Here is a 25,709-nt window from a genome sequence, read left to right as displayed (position 1 = left end):
TAATTTTGTTAACATAGAGTTTCTGTTGGATGATAAACAGTGAAAAGTCAGGAAAATAAAAATAAAAAAACATCCACATTTTTTAATCACATTATATTGGGGCTTGAGAAAACAGAATATAATCTAGTTGGCTAATTCTCAGATATCAACTATTTACATGCAATTTTAGGGAAAATGGTAAACTAAATATAGAAACCAATAATAAAAATAGCAAATCTTGATAGAATGGGAAGACAGTTGAATACATTTATGTGGATTAAGAAAGAATTAAACTCAGCCTGCAGTCCACAAGACAATGGTTCTAAAGTTGCATCGGAAATAAAAAAAATTATCAAAGATTAGAAACTACAGATATGAGACTTTAAAGAAAAATTAGAAGAGTAAACAGATGGCATCAATAGCATTATCATATTAAAAATTACGTATAAAAGGAACTTGACATTATTAGCATTTAAACAGAATGGGAGAGAGAAAGAAAGATGAGTAAAACAGGTGACAAAGCAGAAAAGAAAAAAAAAGACCAAGAATAGGAAGAACTAGGTGGATTGTGCATTTAGTGACTTAGAACACCAGAATATAAGATCTCTTGCATTTCATCAGAAATCTTGGTTGGCTTTTTGCCTTATGTAAAAGGCTCCTCCTAATTATATATCTTTGACCATTAAGTGCATTCTCTCACTCTCTCTCTCTCTCGGTTCAAAATTGGTTTCTGGAATACCTCAATGTTTACTTAGCAGAATTAAAAATAACTGATTCCTATTTTTTTTTTTGTTTTTTTCAGAAACACTACTGAGATTAATAAATAATGCCTGTAGAATAATTATATCTTTATAGGTTTTACAGGATAAAAATGAAGCTACATTTTTTTCTTTTAAGAAGAGAGAGAGAGAGCAGGTTTACAATTTTATCCACTTTTATCACTTTGGTCATTCATGTGTTATGAAAACCTGCAGTTAATTTTAACAGTGCAAGTATTTTGTTTTTAATTGAGCATCCTTGTCTACATATTTGATTATCATGTCTTTGTCTTCCACCTCCAGATAAGTTTCCATATTGATATATTATATGCTGTTTAAGATGAAAAATGATTCACTTTGTATCCATTTGTTAATTCAGGTTTTTACTGCATGTTTACAACACGCTTTATGTATGTGGACCTTCTGTGGATTATAGTACCCTAGTGAGAAATACTTCTTTTGCGACATGGCTGTTTCCTAAATATGACACCATTTAAAGGTCAAGCATTTAGGATGTTATAATAAACATCTTAAAAGCTTGCCAGTTGAGTAAGAAAATTTGAATTGTTTTGTCAACATGGCTAAACTATAAAGGTTCATAACTGTAACTATCATTTTAAAACTATATCACCATGAATTTTTTTTATAAAATGAAAAACAAATTTAATGTTTAGTTTGTCATATGTTATTAAATTTGCTGTTTCAGGCAAAGATCAAGAAGGAGTAATGGATAGCTTACTGGAGGCATTAAAAACAGGAAGTGCCTTTTCACATAAACCTAGACGGAAAGCTCCTCGGGCTGCAGGAGGTAAGAATATAAGATTTACATTTTGTCTATACAATGTTATCACTGTTGTAATTACTATACTTATAAGTATACATCCAAAAAAAATAGAAAGAACTCCTAAATCCATTGGACTCTCTACACCCACCTGCTTATTCAGATATTTTCAGTTAGTAGTCACCTATATATATATCTTAAAACTTCAGGCATTGATTCCTAACCCTCGTTGGATTGCCTAAGCAGATAGTATCTCCTTTCTCTAGTGAACAGGCTGTGGATTTAAAGACAGCTGTACATGATTTTCAATGACTGCTCTTACTCATTTGGAGGCCTGAATTTGAAAAATAAAATTTATGCATGGTTTCCAGAGCAGGGTTTACAGATTATCTTTTTTCTTAGCCTACCCATAGCTTTAAAATATGCTATATGATTTTCAGCTTCTCCTAAGCAGAATTAATATAAATATTCATTAGGAAAAAGTCGTATTTATAAATATACATACAAGCAAAACATTTGTTTTGCTTGTATGTATATTCTATTAGGTATTTTTCATGAGCATATCTTTTATTAATAAGCATTAATAATTCAGATTCAGAAAATAATAGAGCATTTATAATTACTCTATTATTTTCTGAATCCATGCAGTAACTGGCGTCTGTTAATTAACATGTTGGCATCTCAAAAACGTGCAGAACTAAATTCTTATATTTTTTATTTATCTATCCATTTCCTTTGAAAACAACCTTATTTTATGTACCATCAGCCGCAACGAAAATGATTTTGTAGGAACAAGAAAAAAAAAGTTCGTTATAGTGATAATTAAGTTTTGAGGTTGAAAAATCATTTGTCAGTTTTTTATATGATATTATTAGCATCCTAGTTCTATTTTGAACATTATGATTCTAAGTAAAATTGGAAGAGTAAACTAAAACCCTAAGGCATCCATATTTACCAAAAAAAAAAAAAAAAGGTAGCATCCCAATCTGTCAGAAATACAGTCTTCTCTGTTTCTTGCTTTGCACAAATGAAGTTTTTGTTAATTACTTGTTATCAATTCAGTAAACAGTGATATATCCGGTGCCATGCTCTGTGTAGGAAGAGATTTGTATCAACATCAACTGCAATCCATATTAAGTACAGAGAGATTGTTTATACCTTCAAGTAGAAAAACTTCACCTTGTATCACTAACACATTAAGCTTGACTTGAAATAATATTCCTGTCTTGAATCCCTTAATCCTGAATTCAGCTACCTAATCAAATCTGCTCAATATAACACTGGATAAATATATTCTCACAAAATAATCCAATCCTAACTCCACTTTTATATAAATTATAAAAAGAAAATAGAACTGTTTCCGAATACATATATCTATATGAATGTAATATTAACATTGTGAAACTAATATTTCCAATCCTTACGAAATAATTTTAAATGCAGGGTGGATGATATAGCTTCTAAAGACAGATTACTATTAGAAAGCAATATAACGTTCTGTCCAGCTAGCACTCCTCCTTGTATCCTCAAAAAACAACTTAAAAATGGAGAGAAATAGTATTGTGAAAAATTACGTCTAACAACAGCTATGAGAATGCAATATAATGTTCTGTTGAACTAATATTCCTCCTATCTTCACAAAAGTAATAGTGGGAGAACCTTGTTTTTTTGTAATAATCAGAATATCTTAATTTTTATTTATGATACTGTATTCCAAATTACAACTGGAGATAAACTATTGACTATAACTTGGAATATTCTGAAAAGTTACATGTAGCTTCCTAGATGTAAGATAATAAATAAAAGCTACGCCTTATGTGAATGAAGCTGTCCCTTATTTATTTATTTTTTTCCCAACTAGTAGGCTTGACTTTATATATAATATAAATAAATAAGTTATTTATTAATTGAAAATGTAATTTTGAAAGAATAATAAATTAGACATGCGTAGATATGCAGATCATGATAGTGGTGATATGTAGATGTAATTTTTAAAACACCCTAAAAAAGACTGGAGAAAATCAAACATAAGTAATAGTATATCAGAAATGTGAATTTTGGAAGGCAGTGGAATTAAAGATTATGAAATTTAAAAATATGAGCTAAACACACACACACAAAAAAAAAAAAAAAAAAAAATGTAGTAAAAGATAACTAAAGTTGATTATGCTTGCTTTAGTATCCATGTATCTGATGATGATATAATATACCAAAATCGTAATGCTGTCTGGTTTTCTTCACTAAATTTTTTTTTGTTTGTTTTTTGTGTTTAGCTCATATTTTTAATGTCATAATCTTTTAATTCCATTGCGCTCCAAAATTTATTTTGTTTTTATGATTTTATGCCTACCTTTTGATATATATATCGTTACTTATGTATTTGGTTTTGGCTTTCAACATTGTTTCCCTATAATAAATTTAGTTTAATCCTTTATCCAAGTGTGAGCAAACAAAGTTTGCACCTGAAAGTATCTTCAGGACTGGGGTAAGGTAGTACAACACCAGGCAATTCGTTGCAAAGGTGGAGCAAGCTAACATCACTCCTATCTCAGTATCTCCCATAATGCAAAATGCATCTCCTTGCAGATATGTATAATGTTATGCATTAAGGGAAGGGCCACTACCCAGACTAGTTTTGACCTTTATTGAGGTCTCTTCAGTGGGAGCCAGGCCCAAATGGAGATACTAGGCAGAAGCATTAGCAAGGTCATCTCTACCTATAGGTGTTGTACTACCTTACCCTAGTCCTGAAGATACTTTCAGGTGCAAACTTTGTTTGCTCACACTTGGATAAAGGATCTTCAGGACTGGGGTAAGGTAGTACAACACCTATAGGTAAAAATAAACTTTCAACATCTTTCTCTAAATCCAGAGTAATTTAAGAAAAAGGTGGCACACTGTTTGGCAACTCCTATAGGTAGAGATGACCTTGCTAATGCTTCTGCCTGGTATCTCCACTTGGGCCTGACTCCCACTGAAGAGACCTCAATAAAGGTCGAAACTAGTCTGGGTAGTGGCCCTTCCCTTAATGCATAACATTATACATATCCACAAGGAGATGTGTTTTGCATTATGGGAGATACTGAGATAGGAGTGATGTTAGCTTGTTAGCTTGCTCCACCTTTGCAACGAGTTACCCTGATGTTGTACTACCTTATCCCAGTCCTGAAGATACTTTCAGGTGAAAACTTTGTTTGCTCACACTTGGATAAAGGATTAAACTAAATTTATTATAGTCTAACCAAGTGAAAAATAAACTTTCAACATTGTTTCCGTAATCTCACATCCTGATCATCATAATATCCAGATATGATTGATTTATTAATTCAAAGTTAAAATTTGAATTAATAAATAACTCATTAATATAAAAACTATTTCCTTTAAACATTCATTAGTTATTTTCCAGAATTATACTTTTTTTTTAATCATAGATTCTTTAAATAGAAGCAAACTTCTGTAATGCATTTTGAGTAAACACCAAAAAAGTTCATCACTTGAACTTGTGCAGAATAAGTACCTGCCAATTAGGATGTACATCAGGAAAAAAAAAAAATCTTCTACTTCAGAGTTATTTCGTTTTACTTCACTGTCTAATTTCTCTCTCTCTCCCTCCCTTTCACATCGCTTTTACTTTTTACCATAATAGCGGTATGCTTCCCGACAAATTAGATCTGCTAGTTAATATAAACAAGTTCCAAACAAATGTATGATTGTGGTTATCATGCAACATATATTATCTTCACAAAATTACTGTTTGTATCTTTACGAATTCTACATGAAGACAAAATCATCTCAGTTAACAGAATATCTAGAAAATTGATATTCTGTTATTTTCCATAACAGATTTGTTTCTTTATCATCAGTTTCTCATATTTCAACATTCAGATGAGATACACATATGTGAAACCACATCATTACAAGGTTAAACTTCATATTTTAACACTTCTCCTTATTTTTATATTAATGTAAAGAATATTCTTTCAAATACATCTAAATGGATTTGATAATCCCATAATTTAGGTGGTAAATGATTTTCATTATCTGTGTGACATTGCCTACCATCCTTCTGTGGCATTTCTTAGCGATTGCCTCTCTTTGAATGATAAGATAACCTTTGTTTGGAGGGAAAAAAAAGCAATTTTGGCAAGGAATCAAAAAATAGGTAGCACTTCTTCATCTTCCTTAATCAATCAACAGTGTTCTCTTCAGGAGATGCAGCTAAAATTTTTGAGTTGTATATTATCAGAAAGTGTTGGCAGTTCATGTCAATTTATTTAATGGATTAATTCACAGTAACAGTGTGGCTAGTTTTAAAAAATCTTGCTGAACCTTTAGCTAAATTACTAGCCTTTCTCCTTCCCCTGCCCCAAGTAATTCCTCCTCCTTCATTAAAAAAATTCTCTTCACCTAAAATGTATATCAAAAGACCACATTTTAAAAAGTTCAGACATAATACAATGATTACTTTCGATATTACTTCACTATTTACCAATGTACCATTAATAGAAACCCTGGATTTTCTAAAGTCGCATTTCTCAAATATATTTGATTTATTTAAATTTGCAGTACATGCAGGTTATTTTGTATGAAAAAGGAAGATATACAAACAACTAAATAGGACACCCATGGCGCCCCCTTCTTTTCTTCTCCTTTAGCCAATTCCCTACATAGAACACACAAAATGAAGCTATGTTCATGCATTTTCTATTTGGCCACATAGTCCAAACACATTAGATACATTTTAATGCATCTAAATAGTCAACACCCTAAAATCCACTTCACAGTGAACAGGAAGCTAATGACTGTCTGTCCTTCTTAGTTACACACCTTACTGATGATTCATTACTTTTTTCTGTTTATGGAAAACCTACCCATACAGGGAGATATTGGCATAAGCAATCACACCATCATCCAGCTCAACAAAATGGTATCAAACACTAACTCACAAAGCTATCTATTCCAATGACAGTGCTCTTACCATTGAACTCACTTACTTGCATCACACTTTTTTATTCAATGGCTATAATCCACAAAGAATAGACAAAATACTAATGCTTTCTTGAAATCCCCTTTATTGCCTGATACACAAGACTACAGCAACACTGTTGCCATTCCATACATTCAGGGCACATTAGAAAAGATTAGTGCTTGATGAATATCAGCTCTGCACCACATTTAAACCATATGTCTGATTGGCAACTCTCATCTATCACCTAAGGATAAATTCTCTCCTTTATGACATGCAGAAGTGTCCTGTACTTGTGACCTGACTTATTATGAACAGACAGGAAGAACTATTGACGTCTGCCTTGAAGAACATAAAAAATGCATTTGGCGCTATAGTTATGGTAAGTCAAGACTACCAGACCATGTTTTAGATACCTTTTCACAGAGGATCAAATGGAAGAAAAGTGCTACACAGAAGTCATTGTAAGTCAAAGAGATTGTTTTTGAAATCAGCAGCAGCTTTAAAACATTCTCCAAACTCAACAAATATGGCTGTATCAATTTACCAAAAATCTGAATGACAGACTTTTTTTTGCTCTCTTTATCCATCAGTAGATGGCACCAATTAAGACTTCAGTTCCATGTTGTTCATTACAATTTTTTTTTTTAAACTAGTCCCATTATTATATCAAATTGTTGCTGTTTGTGTAGTGTGATAAACTGTTTTTGTGTTCTGAAGATGCTAGATATAATACCAGTGAAATATCAGCAAATAAGTTAAATAAATATTAAGGCATATGACAAGGTGTCAAGAGAAAAGTTATTTAAAACGCTACAGTTATATGGTGTCAGTGGGGCATTATATCAAGTAATACTTTGTCTTTGAGTTGTAAGTTCAGCTGTTAGAATTGAAGGAAGTACAAGAAGATGGTTTGATTTTTAAAAAATGGGGATAATGTACAAGGATGTACATTATCCCCATTGTTATTCATTATCTATATGGATCACATTATGAAGGAAAGCAGTATTAAACTTGATATCAAAACTGCAGATGTTAACTCAGCTCTTTACTTTATGCAGATGATGTTATACTTCTAAATAAATCCAGTACAAGCCTGCAAGATTCCCTGACTAAATTGAATAACTGTTGTTATAAATTTGGTGTGAAAATCAGCAATAAGATAAAGACAATGAAAATAAGCAGAAACATTGAAAATATCAACTGCATCATGAATGGAGAACCTATAGAACAAGTAAAACATTTCAGCCACTTAGATGCAATTTTTAGTGAAGATGGTAAATTAAATCTGGAAATAGACAACAGAATCAACAAACCCATTATGGTAAGAAATCAACTGAATAAATTTATATGGAATAAGAGGGAAATTAGTCAAAACACTAAATTAGCTGCATACAAGACGGTGTTCAAACCAATTTTAACTTATAGGTCTAAGATCTGGGTTAGAAATAAAACACTTGACTAAAGACCACAGATATGAGAGCCCTGAGAAAGATTATTAGGGGTGTGAACAGATGGCATCAATGGCAATATCATATTAAAAATAAGGATATTAGGAAAGAACTTGACATTTGTTAGCATCCAGGAATGTGATAGCAGAGCTAATCTCAGGTGATATGGTCACTTAAACAGAATGGGAGAGGAAAGATTAGCAAAACAAGTTCTCTGCTAAGTTGTGCCTTAGAAGACAGAAATATAAGATCTGATAATGTTGAAGTCTTGACAGATAACAGATTGATTTTGGAGGAAAATTATTGATAGGAAGTTAGTAATGATGTAAGTTTTTCTCTGTAATACTATCACAATATCCTGTACTCCCCATGGCAGGAATTTGATGATGACTGTATTAATTCTTTGCTTATTATTCCTGTGTTGTGAATTAATACCATTAACAAAATTGATCTGTGTGTTATCAACTCCCTGCTCAAGGCATTCAGTAAATTTCGGGCAATCTTCCATTCTTTTGGGGCATTTCTTAAAGATTGCTTCTCTTTGAATGACAAGATCACCCTTAAATGATGTATGTAATTAATTTATCATTTTGCATAAAATCGTTACTGACTAGTGATGCAAAATTTAACATTATAAAATGTTTTATTATGTTAGTTTGAAATACTTTTCTTGTATAATGTATAATTAGACTTCTTAAAGTTTGATATTTTTTTCTTTTATGCTGCTAAGTATGGAACCATTTTATTAAGAAGATGGTAAGAATTAATATGTTAATAACTTTATTTTAAATGTTAATGTCTATAGCTATTATGTTCTTTGCCAGCTATCCTGCTTTTTAACACGTTCATATCTGGCACAACAGTTTGTGTCATTTGGTACTCACCCATGGGATGGGATGCAACAAATTGTCTCATGCTTCTGATTTGCCATCTGTGAGGCATGCAGCGAATTGTTATATATGCTTTCTACAGAAACTCAAGTTATGCTACATGGGGAAAAAGTTTTGCTTTCTGGTTGTATAATTTGCTGATAATTAAGGGAAATTCTTATAATTGTATTTTTAAATTTTTTGAAGTATATATACATAACCAGTACACAAATGTTAGTTTTACATGAAAATTGTACCAAATGAAACTTGAAATTGGTGTGTTATACATATTGCTGAATGTGTAAAAATATGCACACACACACACCTGAATGAAGTGGCAAGGGCATGCTACAAAGTTAACTGATCTGTTAACATCTGCTAGATGTACAACATGTGCAAAACATAGCATGCCATGTACATGCTAATTAGTTAGGTAGAATCATGAGATACTTATGTTTACTTAAAAATTCTAAAATACGAAAAGACTATCTGTCATACAATGTGAATTAAAGTTAGTACACACTCCACGCAATAGTCACTCTCATTCACATGTTGCAAAAACTCACTTGACATTATACAAATGTCAAGTGAGATGATCTGCACACTTTCTATTCCTCATTTTCCTTGTTTAATTATAGTTTCATTCTTCTGATTCAAATATTTGCATTGAATACATTGTTAATTTCCATCTTTTACTAAAACTCAGAATGTTGGCCAGTGTACAGTATCCATAAAAGACTTGTAGATTAATCTAACATCCAGGGGAAAAACCTCTCATAGGATTTTGGTTCCGAATACTTAGACAGTAAAACGTATAGGTCTAAGCGTGAGCATACTCCTCTCAGTTATACAAAGCTGTATAACTGAGAGGAGACCTCCACATAGCCTTTAAAGGAATGCGGAGAACCGACCAGGGCTTCTGACCTAATGTCCAATCCTCACCTTCTCGTGGTGCACCCTGTTGGGTATCTACTTTGATACTGAACGAACGAGGATGGGCTGGCAATTTGGGATTTAGCCGACCAAATTGTATTCTTATTGGTTAAACCAAAATAAAAAAATGATGGTACAACATGACAAAATTTCATGCCAGCTGGGGCGTCGCCCGGTTAAACAAGGCCCCCGTTGTTTTCGCCAGGGAACCAGGGCGAACAGCGAAAAGTCAGCTACTGGAACAAATCTGAAAACAAACCCCAACTCAACATCACCAGAGTTAAAGATCGGTACTATCAACGTAAGAAGCCTGAATGGCAAAGAAATGGAGCTAGCTGAGGAATTAGATAAGTACCAGATCGACATAATAGGGGTGACTGAAACAAAAAAGACCAAAACTGGTGAGATCTTTCTGAGCAATAAATACAAAATGTTATATTCAGGCAATGACAATCAAGGAAAAGAAGCAGTAGCCATAGTATTCAACACAAAATACGAGGCTAATCTTCTTGAATGGCAGTCAGTCTCAAGTAGAGTAATGTGGGCAAATATGAGAATGGGGAACTGGACAATGAGACTTATTTGTGCCTATGGTCCCACAGAAGGTTCTACTAAGGTAGAAGTGGATGAATTTTTTGAGGCTTTAGAAAAAGCAACTGACACAATGAAAAAGGAAAAGTTGGTCCTTGTTGGGGATCTAAATAGTAGAGTAGGAAATGATTGTGAGACATACAAAAATATTTTGGGAAAATTTGGAGAAAAGAGCAAAGCTAATAATAATGGCAAATATCTGTTGGATTTCTGCTCAGGACATGGACTGGTTATTACTAACACCATGTTCCAACATAAAAATGTGCACAAATTCACATGGAGAGAAGAGGCTAGGAATAAGAAAAGTCTCATTGACTATGTTATTGTTGATAGTGATGTTTTCTCCCTGGTGCAGGACACCAGAGTGTACAGAGGATTTGAAATTGGAAGTGATCACTATTTAGTCTTGAGCAGGATAAAATTGAATTTCATATTGAAAAGAATAACATGTAAGAAAGTTTTAAAGCGAATAAAAGTTGAGCAGCTCTCAGATGTAAACTGTAGACTAAAATACAGAAATATTATTGAAAAGAAAATGAAAGAGTTTGAGAACAGGAATCAAACCTTGGAGATTCAGTGGCAAACTCTGAAGGAAACATTGATTGATTCTGCCAGAGAGGCATGTGGTGAGGTTGTGTGCAAAGATAAAAAAATCAGAACTCCCTGGTGGACACAGGAAGTTAAAGAGGGAGTGAAGGAAAAGAAGAAAGCATATCAAAAGTTCCTGGCAAATAAGTCAGCTTTTACTCTTACAGAATACAGAGACAAATGTAAGAAAGCTAAACAGTGTGTAAAACTAGCTAAACAAAAGTCATGGGAGGACTTTGGCAAGAATATAGAAAATAAATATCAAGAAGGTGGCAAAATATTCTGGAGGTTGTTGAAGAAGCTTAGGAATGGAGGAAAGAGTGCTGTAAAAGGAATTAGAGATAATAAAGGTGAAATGAAAACAGGAGAAAAAGATATCCTTGAAGTATGAAGTAATTACTTTGAAAAACTGCTAAATGAAACAAGCAGTGATGACAGCACAGTGATAAAAAACACTGACCAGGCATGCAGTCAGGAATACATATCCATACTTGAAGTAGAAAAAGCCATCAAAGGCTTGAAATGTGGAAAGGCAGCAGGAGTAGATGATATTCGACCAGAAATGTTGAAGTATGGTGGTATAAGAGTCTTACAGTGGCTGCACTGCATAGTTCAGAAAGCCTGGACAGAGGGACGAATTCCCGATGATTGGAGTAGAGCTCTCATAGTACCCATATATAAAAAGGGAAATAAAACTGAATGTGAGAATTACAGAGGTATTTCCCTACTGAGTGTTCCTGGCAAGATCTATGCAAGTATACTTGAGAAACGGTTGAGAAGAATTGTGGAAGAAAAGCTTGGTGAAGAACAAGCTGGATTCAGGCCAAATAGAGGCTGTCAGGATCAGATCTTCACTTTACGACAAATAGTCGAGAAAGCATGGGAATATAACAAAGATCTGTATTTAAGTTTTGTCGATTTGGAAAAGGCATATGACAAGGTGCCAAGAGAGAAGCTATTCAATACGCTGCAGTTATATGGTGTCAATGGGGCATTATATCAAGCAATACTTAGTCTTTATTTGAGTTGTGAGTCAGCAGTTAGAATTGAAGGAAGTACAGGAAGATGGTTTAATGTTAAATCTGGTGTGAGACAAGGATGTACATTATCCCCTCTGTTATTCATTATCTATATGGATCACATTATGAAGGAAAGTGGTATTAAACATGATATCAAAATTGGAGATGTTAATGTCAGCTCTTTGCTTTATGCGGATGATGTTATACTTGTAAATAAATCCGCTACAAGTCTGCAAGATTCTCTGACTAACTTGAATAGCTGTTGTAATAGATATGGTATGAAGGTCAGCAATAAAAAGACAAAGACAATGAAAATAGGCAGAATCATTGAAAATGTCAACTGTGTTGTGAATGGAGAACCTGTGGAACAAGTAAAACATTTCAGCTACTTAGGCACAATTTTTACTGAAGATGGTAAACTAAATATAGAAATAGACAACAGAATCAGCAAAGCTGGTATCGTGGGAAGTCAATTGAATAAATTCATATGGAATAAGAAAGAAATTAGTCGGAACACTAAATTAGCTGTATACAAGACTGTGTTCAAACCAATTTTAACTTATGGATCTGAGAGCTGGGTCAGAAGTAAAACACTTGACCAAAGACTAGAGACCGCAGATATGAGAGTCCTGAGAAAGATTAGAGGCGTAAACAGATGGCATCAATGGCAATATCATATTAAAAATGAGGATATTAGGAAAGAACTTGACATTGTCAGCATCCAGGAATGCGTTAGCAGAGCTAATCTCAGATGGTATGGTCACTTAAATAGAATGGGAGAGGAAAGATTAGCAAAACAAGTGTTCTCTGCCAGGTTGGCAGGAAAACGACCCAGAGGAAGACCAAGATATAGGTGGATTGATACGGTACAAAGTGCCTTAGACGATAGAAATATAAGATCTGATAATGTTGGAGTCTTGACAAGTAACAGACTGATTTGGAGGAAAATTGTAGATAGGAAGTTAGTAATGATGTAATTTTTTCATGTAGTACTGTCATATCCTGTACACCCCTTGAGGGTACATGGCAGGAATTTGATGATGATGATGATGAAAGTTTTAAAGCGAATAAAAGTTGAGCAGCTCTCAGATGTGAACTGTAGACTAAAATACAGAAATATTATTGAAAAGAAAATGAAAGAGTTTGAGAACAGGAATCAAACCTTGGAGATTCAGTGGCAAACTCTGAAGGAAACATTGATTGATTCTGCCAGAGAGGCATGTGGTGAGGTTGTGTGCAAAGATAAAAAAATCAGAACTCCCTGGTGGACACAGGAAGTTAAAGAGGCAGTGAAGGAAAAGAAGAAAGCATATCAAAAGTTCCTGGCAAATAAGTCAGCTTTTACTCTTACAGAATACAGAGACAAATGTAAGAAAGCTAAACAGTGTGTAAAACTAGCTAAACAAAAGTCATGGGAGGACTTTGGCAAGAATATAGAAAATAAATATCAAGAAGGTGGCAAAATATTCTGGAGGTTGTTGAAGAAGCTTAGGAATGGAGGAAAGAGTGCTGTAAAAGGAATTAGAGATGATAAAGGTGAAATGAAAACAGGAGAAAAAGATATCCTTGAAGTATGGAGTAATTACTTTGAAAAACTGCTAAATGAAACAAGCAGTGATGAGAGCACAGTGATAAAAAACACTGACCAGGCATGCGGTCAGGAATACGTATCCATACTTGAAGTAGAAAAAGCCATCAAAGGCTTGAAATGTGGAAAGGCAGCAGGAGTAGATGATATTCGACCAGAAATGCTGAAGTATGGTGGTATAAGAGTCTTACAGTGGCTGCACTGCATAGTTCAGAAAGCCTGGACAGAGGGACGAATTCCCGATGATTGGAGTAGAGCTCTCATAGTACCCATATATAAGAATGGAAATAAAACTGAATGTGAGAATTACAGAGGTATTTCCCTACTGTGTGTTCCTGGCAAGATCTATGCAAGTATACTTGAGAAACGGTTGAGAAGAATTGTGGAAGAAAAGCTTGGTGAAGAACAAGCTGGATTCAGGCCAAATAGAGGCTGTCAGGATCAGATCTTCACTTTACGACAAATAGTCGAGAAAGCATGGGAATATAACAAAGATCTGTATTTAAGTTTTGTCGATTTGGAAAAGGCATATGACAAGGTGCCAAGAGAGAAGCTATTCAATACGCTGCAGTTATATGGTTTCAATGGGGCATTATATCAAGCAATACTTAGTCTTTATTTGAGTTGTGAGTCAGCAGTTAGAATTGAAGGAAGTACAGGAAGATGGTTTAATGTTAAATCTTTTGTCAGACAAGGATGTACATTATTCCCTCTGTTATTCATTATCTATATGGATCCCATTATGAAAGAAAGTGGTATTTAACCTGATATAAAAACTGAAGATGTTAATGTCAGCTCTTTACTTTATGCAGATGATGCTATATTTTTAAATAAATCCAGTACAAGTCTGCAAGATTCCCTGACTAAATTGAATAACTGTTGTAATAGATATGGTATGAAGGTGAGCATTAAAAAGACAAAGACAATGAAAATAGGCAGAAGCATTGAAAATATCAACTGCATTGTGAATGGAGCACCTATAGAATAAGTAAAACATTTCAGCTACTTAGGCACGATTTTTATTGAAGATGGTAAATTAAATATGGAAATAGACAACAGAATCAACAAAGTTGGTATGGTAGGAAGTCAACTGAATAAATTTATATGGAATAAGAAAGAAATTAGTCGGAACACTAAATTAGCTGTATACAAGACTGTGTTCAAACCAATTTTAACTTATGGATCTGAGAGCTGGGTCAGAAGTAAAACACTTGACCAAAGACTAGAGACTGCAGATATGAGAGTCCTGAGAAAGATTAGAGGCGTGAACAGATGGCATCAATGGCAATATCATATTAAAAAATGAGGATATTAGGAAAGAACTTGACATTGTCAGCATCCAGGAATGCGTTAGCAGAGCTAATCTCAGGTGGTATGGTCACTTGAATAGAATGGGAGAGGAAAGATTAGCAAAACAAGTGTTCTCTGCCAGGTTGGCAGGAAAACGACCCAGAGGAAGACCAAGATATAGGTGGATTGATACGGTACAAAGTGCCTTAGACGATAGAAATATAAGATCTGATAATGTTGGAGTCTTGACAAGTAACAGACTGATTTGGAGGAAAATTGTAGATAGGAAGTTAGTAATGATGTAATTTTTTCATGTAGTACTGTCATATCCTGTACACCCCTTGAGGGTACATGGCAGGAATTTGATGATGATGATGATGATAGGATTACTTTGAAGATGGCTGAAACATCAAGAGTTATTATTTTTTATTGGTAATAAATTTTCATTACTGTAGTTTAATCTGTAACTCTGAAAGCAAACAAATAGTTGGAAACCAATTATGAATACATTCGACACTGATTTTGAAGCAGCCAGAAAAGCAAAACTGTCATAATTCCAAATTGTGCTTGTGACATAGTCTTGGTGATCATAACATAACTATGAATAAACAATACCAAAGGAAGAAAATCAATGATTTGTTAAGTTGCCAATATTTTGCTGGATTTCAGTCATCATTTTCATACCAAAAACTGTGTACTTATTGAGCACTGAGTACTATGATGTGGAAACAGTTAAATTACTTTTTCAGTTCTAATTTTAATTGCTTTCACAACTATTTAATCATAGCACTGTGTTCAGTAATGGCCATCTATATATTTGTTCTCTGAAGATTGGGTTTGAAATCCATCCAGATATTATTGCATCACCTTTACATTGAGATGGTTTTCTTTGATTGCTACTCACAGAGAAAGCCAGTATCCTGACTTCTTACTTTTCTGCAAATTGTTGCAGTGATGACCTTAGTAAATGTCCTCTTACTATTCCAAACACACAATGTCCATTTTTTCATTTTAGAAAGTATGGACTTTACAACCGAAATTAAAATAGTTATAAATAACTATTTTAATTTCCCAACGTTTAAAACCTTCATATTAAGGTCATCATCTGGAGTATATACAAGGACAAGCTGAATTGCATTTCACACAGTATGCTAAAGAGACATTGATTTGATCAGTTATTCTACTGGCATCACCTCTAGTGAAAATATAATATAAAAAAAAATTATGTGTGTGTGTGTGTGTGTGTGTGTGTGTGTGTGTGTGTGTGTGTGTGTGTGTGTGTGTGTGTGTGTGTGTGTGTGTGTGTGTTAAAGATACCAAGCTATTTTAAACCTGGTTTTTACTTTCTATATATATATATATATATATAAAATAAAAAAAAATACAGATAAAATGAAAAATTAATTATTTAGAAACTACATCAAAACTAAATTCTATTTAAAATAGAATGAGAGAAACATTCTTTCATATACACAGTTTTCTTACAGTAACAATAATGTCCTAATTTATAATGACAGTTGTTATATTAGATTTAAGATTCTAAATTATCTACAGTCCTGTTTATAGTTTACTCTTAGGGAGAAAGTCCATAATTTCTAAAATGAATGCTGATCACCATGTAACACTAAAAGAAAGGACACATAATGTCCTAATTTTTAGCTAGAAAGAGATAACAAATTTTTTCTTCAAACTAGATACCAGAAAAAATCTCTGATTCTGATGGCAAGTTTGTGCTCCATCCAGAACATTTTATTCTCCATCGAAAACTTTTTTTATTCGCTTCTCTTCCACTGATCATCATCAATTTCCTGATATATATCCTTAAGGAATGTATATCACTACTCTGAAAGCACTACATGATTAAGTTTACATTATTAATAATCTCTTATCCACAATTTTCTTCCAAATTAGTCTATTACTTGTCAGCACTGCAATATTGTCATAACTAGCATTTCATGCTTCTATGGCACTTCTTACTGAATCAATCCACGTAGACCTTGGCTTCCTCTGGGTCTCTTTCCTCCATCTTTACATCAAACATGTTTTCCTAACCTTTCCTCACCTAATCTAATTAAGTGACCATACCACCTTAGATTAGTCATACTTACATAATTTTGGATGCTAACAGTGTCAAGTTCCTTTCTAATATCTTCATTTTTAATATGATTCTGCCATTGATGCCATCTGTTTTCTTACTCTCCTAATTTTTATCAGAACCCTCATATCTAGTCTTTGATCAAATGCTTTATTTCTAACCCAACTCTCAGATCCATAACTTAAAATTAGTTTGAACACTGTCTTGTATACTGCTAGTTTGGTGTTTTAGTTAATTTCTCTATTATCCATATAAATTTATTCAGCTGGCTACCCCATACCAGCTTTGCTTATTCTGTTGTCTATTTCCAGATTTAACTTGCCATCTTCACTAAAAACTCATATATTTTACTTTTTCTATAGGCTCCATTTAGAATGCAGTTGATGTGTTCAGTGTTTCTGCCTATTTTCATAGTTTTGGTCTTTTTATTACTGATTTTCATGCCAAGTTTGTTATAGCTATTATTCAATTTAGTTAGAGAATCTTGGAGACTTGCACTAGATGTATTTAGGAGTACAACATCATCTGCATAAAAGAAAGTGCTAAGCTTGATATCTCCAATTCTAATATCAGTCTCAATGCCACTTTCTTTCATAATGTGATCCATATAGATAATTATCTATATGGATCACATTATATGGATCTTATTCATTATAATGAATAAGAGTGGAGATAATATACATTCTTGTCTTACCCCTCATTTTACATCAAACAATCATCTGTATTTCCTTCAATTCTAACTGCTGACTTATAACTTAAATATAGACTGTATTGCTCTGTATAATATTCCATTTACCCCATATAATTGTATTGTTTTGAAAAGCTTTTCTCTGGGCACTTTGTCATATACCTTTTCCATATCTACAAAAGTTAAATATAGAATCTTGTCATATTTCCACGATTTCTCAACTGTTTGTTGTAAAGTGAAAATCTTATCTTGACAACCTTTATTTGGCCTGAACTTTGCTTATTCTTCTCTGAGTTTCTATTCCACAATCTTTCAACTTCTTTTCAAGCATTCTTGCAGAAATCTTATCTGGAACACTTAGAGTGCTATTCCAATTATTAATCCAAAGATTAATATCAGATATTGAAGTTTATCAGAGTATATCATCACAACTTTGTGGTGATTCTTTTCAAACCATTTGTGATTGCACCTAGAAAAATTAACGCCAGGCATTATATTAGTATTCTGAACAATTTTTTGTAGCTTTACTGCATTGGTATAAATTAAAGATTCCAAGAAATTATATTCTTGGTTTAATCTTTACTGTATTTCTGCAAGGACTGAAGTGCATAGGTTAGACCAGGGGTCGGCAATTTGCGGCTCTTTTCGTTATTAAACAAATATATTTTTTAATAATGTAAAATGAATGTTATTTATTAAATTAGAAACTAAAAACCCTAAATATAGCATTTGCAATAAATTAAGGACATTTTACATTAAGTCAAGGATATTTTACAATTGAAAATAGTACATGCAATGTGAAAAAATTTAATACTTTCATGTTTGAACTCTTTGAAATCGTACGCGATAATCCTTCTTTACATTCGTCTTGGATAATGCAAGAATTCATAAACCCACTGATTTGTCAAATATTTGTTTTAATTATTCGTGCCAATTAAAATTACTTAAGTTATGTTTTATGTTGTTTTAATTTATTAAACCAAATACGTCACGCTAGGCTAGCACATGTAGCGCTATGGTAGCGCTTGCCTGTCTGAACGCGCCCATTGTCTTCGCATATAGTGCAGGTGTAGTCTGTAAATCTGCTCACTTTGTTAAAATAAGTAAAGGTTTTGTAGTGGACGTTGCAGTGCTTTCATTTACTGGTGATTGTGTTGGGTAATGTGAATATTGTAACATTAAATTAAATATTAACAAAATAAAAATATTTTTATAGTATTTGAAATGTCAGCAAAGAACAGAAAGATAGAACAAGAAAATCGGGAATTTAAAAGTGAATGGACGAAACCTACGCATTTGTAGCAAATATAGCAGGATTTCCAATGTGTTTAATATGCCATGAAAAGCTTTCAAATAATAAAAAATCAAATATACTAAGTCATTTTTTAAATAAACATGATACATTTGACGAAGCATATCCACTGGGAGATGAAAGAAAAAAGGCAGTAGAAGAGTTGCAGTGCAAAGTAAACCTAACTAAATGTTCATTTTCCAGATGGATAAAAGCATCAAGAAATACAACTATTGCTAGTTTTGTGGCCGCTCAAGAAGTTGATAAACAAGGAAAACCTTTTACGGACGGCGAATATGTGAAAGAATGTTTTATTAACATGTCCGAATTTCTCTTTTGCAATTTTAAAAACAAAGCGGAAATAATTACAAAAATAAAAAACATGCCATTATCTGCTAAGATTGTAAGGGACAGAACTATACAAATGGCAGAAGATATAACAAATCAGGGTTACAGATCTAAATTCAACACCAGGATTCTCCATTGCCTGTGACGAATCATGTGATGTGGATGACATTGCACATTTTGTACTTATTTGTAGATATGTAAACTCTCAGGGACCTCAGGAAGAATTACTCGATATACTACCACTTACATGACAAACTCATGGAGAAGACATTGAATCTGCTGTTACCACTTGCTTGAAAAGTAAGGGTATTAATATTAACAAAATAATATCTATTGCGACCGATGAGGTGCCGAGCATGAAAGATACAAAAAAAGGTTTTGTTTATTTATTTAAAAAACAAATTTTGCATGATGTGTTTTCCTTTCACTGCATAATCCATCAAGAGATATTTTGTGCACAAACTTTTCCAAAAGAGATAACAGTAGTGATGGATTTGGTTGTAGAAAATTTTTAACAAAATAATGGCAAGATCGCTACATCATCGGCAATTTTGTGAACTTCTTAAAGAAATCAATTGTGAATATTCCGATCTTCTTTTGCATAACAGAATAAGATGGCTTTCCAGAGGTGCGGTGCTGATGCGATTTGCCACCTGCCCCTGCCTTGGAGAGGTTAAGTTGTTTCTAAGACAAAAAGACCTTGAATATGCACAGTTAGAAGATACTCATTGGTTACAAAAATTCTACTTTATGGTGGATATGACTTCCCATTTAAACGCACTAAATAAGAAACTACAAGGAAAGGGAAATACAGCAGTTTTGCTTTTAGAAGAAGTGATTTCATTTGCACAAAATTATATTTGTTTGGAGCAGACTTAGAGAAAGGCACATTATTACATTTTCCTACGTTGAAGAAATATCAACAAGAAAAAGCTGATAATAATTCCATCAATTTAACCTTTTTCAAAGAAATTGTGGTAAATATGCGATCTGAATTTAATGGGAGATTTGAGGAGTTTAGAAAGAACAAGGCAACTATGTCATTTTTATTGCGACCACTTGAAATTAATCCTGCTGAATTAAATTTTTCACCTTTTGCTGGAATTGATGAGGCTGCATTTCAACTTGAGTTAGAGAACCTGAAAACCAAGGATTTGTGGAATTCAAAATTTAGAAATCTTGAAGCTGATCTGGAGGAGTTGAAAAAAAAAAATCTACCCTTGCAATACAACACAAATGGTCTGAAATAGAAAATCTTAAAAAGCAAGATCAGATTGTATTTGACACATGGAATTGTTTACTGGACACTTACATTCAGTTTAAAACATACTTATTTGAACTTCTATCGATTTTCGGATCGACATATTTCTGTGAGCAAATATTTTTTAATATGAATTTTATTTAAGTTGAGATTGCTATAAGTAAGATGAGAAACCAACTAAACAATGTGAGTCTTTCGTCATGTTTGAAAATGAAAATTACGGCTTATTCGCAGCATACTGAGAAACTATCCCAAGAAGTTCAACAGCAAAAGTTGCACTAAGAAGATATTTTAAATTAAAAAAATTAAAGAAATAGGTATGTTATTGGATTTTATACATATGTTTTTGTAAGGAGGATGAAATCTTTGTTTTATTATTTAATATTTAAAAATATCATATAATTTCATGTGACATGCCACCCCTGTGTTTTACAAATATGATAACGTGTTACTGTAAAAAAAAAAAAAAAAAAACCTGAATAAATAATTTAATTATAATATTTTTCAATGTAGTTTCTAAATTTAAAGCAGTGATGAGCAATTAAATAGTAAATCAAATACTCGGTTTGATCCACATAAAGAATATTTTCTTTTTCTTTGATAAGAAAGTATTAATTTTTTTCCATTATTTAGGTATATTTTAATTTTTTTAACCTGCACAAATAAATCCACAATGTAAATATCAACATTCAGAAAATAGATTTTTAATTAAAATATACTAATTCTGCCATAGAAAAAGAACACCATGGACCGTACAAAAAACCTGAGAGGGCCGCATTCAGCCCGTGGACCATTGGTTGCCCATCACTGCGTGCAGCTCCCTAAATTTTTTTTGACATATATAATTTTAAAAATGGCTCTTCACTCCAAAAAGGTTGCCGACCCCTGGGTTAGACTAACCAGTGGAGAGTCCAATCTAAACTTTATGCTCCTGCAGGAACAGTTAGAATATACGTTATGAATAAGACCAACATGCTTATCTTCATTATAAGAACTATCTGTCATTTTGATAAATTTAAAAACCAAAATAGCTATGATTATCAACATTTTTTTTATTCTACTAGAAGAGTGGAAAACAGTAGTCATAACTGGTCTATGAAGTTGGTGGCAAACTTGTATAATTTTTGGAACACAGTTGATCCTTTGTATTATACAATATAGATATATTCTTACTGCAAGCAAATTCTGCTTATTATAAGAACTTGGATCAGCTGGTTAGCCAGTGATTTCATTTAAGAAACATAATCTGCTAAGAGTTATATAAAGGAAATAAAAGTGTGTGTGTGTATAATTAATTAATAAATAATGTTTGTATATTTCTATAGCAGAGAGAAGAGCTCAGCTGACCAGAACTCGTTCAAGAAACAATGTCATCTCACCTCAAAACAGTAGAGAAAATCTGCTAAACAACAGTTCTGATTCACGTCAGATTCAATGAATGGTGCAGTTCAAAACAGATTACGGTACAGGAATTATGCAATTTGTTGCTACTTAGAAATTGAGATAATTAATATGATCTGAATAGATCAGTACATAAAAACTTAGTAGAAATAACTGACAGAAATTATCATTTATAAAAAAAGTCTTTTTTTAGGAGACAAGGCCATGGTCAATTACACTCACTCACACACACATTATACATATGTATATATGATGCATCTATCTATTTTTACTTAATGTGGTGAACTTGGTGCTTACCCTGGTATCATTATTTGATTGGTTAAACAGTTGAAGACTTAAGAAGCTCTTACTGCACAGACTTAAAATGCTTCTGTATTCCCCAGAAACTGGACAAGATTCTCTGTACGAGAAGAAGATAGTTTTGCAACATCATCATTGGTACAATTGCCTTGTTTTCTAAATGATTCTAGTTTAGTGCCAACAGTAGACTGTATCACTACATATTTTTTGTAAATAGTGTACAAGAAAAGACTGCCATTTTTACCTAGAGCTATTGTGTACAGATTCAGGTGCCAGTTTTATGAGGCTATCATAAATTTTAATTATCATCTATTACCCACTTAATTAAGCTGCTAGTGAAATCAGAATGTAGTCAGAATGGAAAAAAAATCAATTTAGCTTTGGACCAAAAGTGCTAGACTGTTAAACATACACACATATAATTTTATATGTTGATTACAGGATATTACTGATTTCTGTATTTAAGAGTTCAGATGGATAACATTTCATAAATGTTTGTAATAATGGTACCATATTAGATATCCATTTCATTATTATTTATAATTTATGATAAATTATAAAGAAATAATTTTAAATATGAAGTCATCAACAGTCTCATCTTTTGTGAATTTACGAATGGCAAAAGTTTGGAATTTTTGCCACAGTATTTCTGCATGTTTAAATTATCAAAATATTCCATTCTTGTTTATAATATCAACCGAAGCTCTTTTTATTGTTTATTTTCCTAAATAAGTTGTATTACTTAAATATTGACAGTTTAGTAACTTAACTTTGTTATTACCATGATAGTTAAATGTGGTTTAAAGTATTACAGGTCAGTTTCATCTGTTGGATTATGGTGAATATGGTAACTGTGCATTAAAAAAAGATATTCAGTAATCATTTTGTAAAAACTAAGACTTATCATCAGTCATTTTTGAGTTGTGCATCTAAAAAGGGGGGGGGGGGGGAGCATAGTGAGCTTAATTGGTATATGAATAATTCCACTTCAGAGCCAGTAATTAAAAATACCTTTGTGCACAGTGTCCTTGATTTAATCTAATTAGTATTATTCATATATTTATAGTGATTTTTTAAAATTATTTTATGTGTACGTGTGTGTTTAGAATTGAATATTGGAATACACCATTAAGTACATATTCTTTTTTTGGAGTAAGCTATCATTTTAAAATCCAATTAATAAATTGACTCCTACCTCCCAAAAAGGTTAGATTATGGCAAAAATAATGGCATTGGAAATGGGTTCAAAATTGTATTATTGTGTATTGTATACTATTAGTAATTGATACGGTAAAATAATTTCAGAACATTGCATTTTTTTGTAAAGAAACATGCATAATTACTTGAGTGGACCATTTCTCTTATATTAAACAAAATACAGTGCTGTGCCATAATTTTTTGTGTGGCTTTTTATTATATATTTCTTAATCAATTATGGAAGCAGTAAACAACTTTATAATAATATTATGCAAACAGATCACCACTGATTATAATAAAATGTTATCACTTCCGTAATAAAGATACGTTGACATAAAATAAATATAGTTATAATTGATAATATGGTATAAACAAGGAATTCTCAGAATAAACTAAATGTGAATATTATTGTACTTAGATTTAAAATATAAATCCAAACAAAGATGTAAAAAGTTCTTTTAATTCCTTTATTTTTGATAGTGAATATATAGAAATATTTCATTTAGTGTGTATATTTTATGCAGAACATAAAATGTATAAACCTTGGTGAAAAATACAAGGTAAAAGCTGTGATGCTATGAGAGGACCAATATGTATATTTATTATGTGACACATGTATTTCTACATTAATATACTGCATAGTAGGTAAATAGGTATTTAAGTATGCTCATATCATTGCCATTTTACTGTTGTTTACAAAATGGAACTAAATTACTATATGGTTTTAAAAAAAATGTTATAAAGTGAATGACAACTCTTTAGCCTGTACTTTTTTTTTTAATTTTTGGCAACTGAACATTCCATTGATTAGTTGGTGCTCACAGTTTATCATTAATTTTTGTGGCTAGTTCTAGAAAGTTCATTTATAAATGTATACTACTGTTAATAAGTGTAGAAATGTGTGATTTTATGCCATAATGTTAATTTGTAAACTTGTTAATTTGTAAAAGTGAAAATTCTGCATGTGTAAATAGTGTCACTGGAACTTTACATAGTAACTATTATTTATAGTTGATTCATATTCAGAAACATTGCTCATCATCATTTGTACTAAAGAAAATTTTATTGGCATTTGTTAATGCAGTTTTTATATCATGGATTTCAATTTTTTTTTTTCTTCATTTAGTTGAATACATAGTTTCATAAACAACTGTATGCAATTTTTTATAGAAGTTTTTTTTATACGGAAGTTGTTGTTTTGCATGAGTATATCACACTCTGTGTGATACATTCATGCACGCAGATAGTTATGATTAATGCCTTTTCACATCAGCACTGACAAAAAAAAATGCATTCATCAGAAGAACAGTGTATAAAAATTCTATATTAAATAATATAGTGTTATGAAAATCTTGTTTTGTTTGGATGGGAAGAAAACTTTCCCATATTAAATTTTTAGTTCTCCTTTGTTGAATATAATAAATTAAATACTTTGAACTATCAGAGGTTAACACCTCTTGCAGTCACACACACACACACACACACACAAAACAAAAAGTAAAGAAAAAAAAAGGATTCTATTTGACGGGAATTAAAATTCATATAATATGTACCCCTAACTAAGATCATAATTGCTGTTTTAGATATTTATCATGATGAAGATTAATTGGCAGTACAGTGGGAACAATTGGATTATTTACATCTTTTCTAAGCTCAAATACAGTAGTCATTTGAGGCATCTGAGAAGCTAGAACATGAATGTTTATAAGTGCTTTTCAGCTTAATGAATTATCTGTTTGTAGAAAGGGGTGGCAGATTTCTTTCATACAAACTCGAGATCTCTCCTACCTGCAAAACATACAATCAGCTGAGAACACATATTTAGTATATGATATAATCATTTATGTACCTAGTTGTGTGGATCTAAAGAGTCAAAAAAAAAAAAAAAAACAGTTAACTCTGTTGTAATGAATGTGAACTATCTATTCAAAAACAGTCAACAGTATTATTTCCATTAGCAGCATATGACATGCCCAACATACTAATGTGTGCTAGAATAACAAATCCCACTGAACTCTCCTCTCCAAACAGTTTTTGTAATACAGTACTGAATAGTTTACATATTTCACTGTTTTTCATCTGTTTTGACTAACATGGAAATGACTGTGTATCAAACACAAATTTAGATAAGATATTTATAGTTGTTAACATGATGACAACCTCATGACTCAGAGTCAATTAATCACAGCTATGTGTATGTACATACTTGTAACTCCATACCTTTAGCCACTACTTCCATGAAAAAATTTGTCATCACCCATTAAGATAATAAAATAAAATAAATAATGCAATCACATTAATCAAAAACGCACTAA

General features: G+C 32.3%; 1 protein-coding gene across 3 annotated transcripts in view; it reads left to right on the top strand.

Annotated features, from left to right (window-relative positions):
• Nucleotides 1-24,832, top strand: part of LOC150106717 (protein diaphanous-like) — a 303,611-nt gene extending 278,779 nt beyond the window's left edge. For 2 of the 3 annotated variants that reach the window (XM_090393305.1, XM_090393307.1), the window contains 2 exons: nt 1,444-1,545; nt 21,822-24,832. In XM_090393305.1, coding sequence (XP_090249431.1) covers nt 1,444-1,545; nt 21,822-21,934 — 215 coding nt within the window. In that variant the 3' untranslated portion in view covers nt 21,935-24,832. Of the gene's footprint in view, nt 1-1,443; nt 1,546-2,961; nt 3,038-21,821 lie in introns of those variants that run through there. The other variant, XM_090393306.1, reaches the window with a different exon arrangement.
• Nucleotides 24,833-25,709: the final 877 nt, after the last annotated feature.

The sequence above is a fragment of the Typopeltis vanoorti genome, chromosome 5 (genome assembly GCF_054136105.1).
Source record: "Typopeltis vanoorti isolate ZY-2024b chromosome 5, IOZ_Tvanoo_1.0, whole genome shotgun sequence".
Lineage (NCBI taxonomy): Eukaryota > Metazoa > Arthropoda > Arachnida > Uropygi > Thelyphonidae > Typopeltis > Typopeltis vanoorti.
Note: the sequence above shows the minus strand (reverse complement) of the source record. Positions and strands in the feature narration are given on the sequence as shown.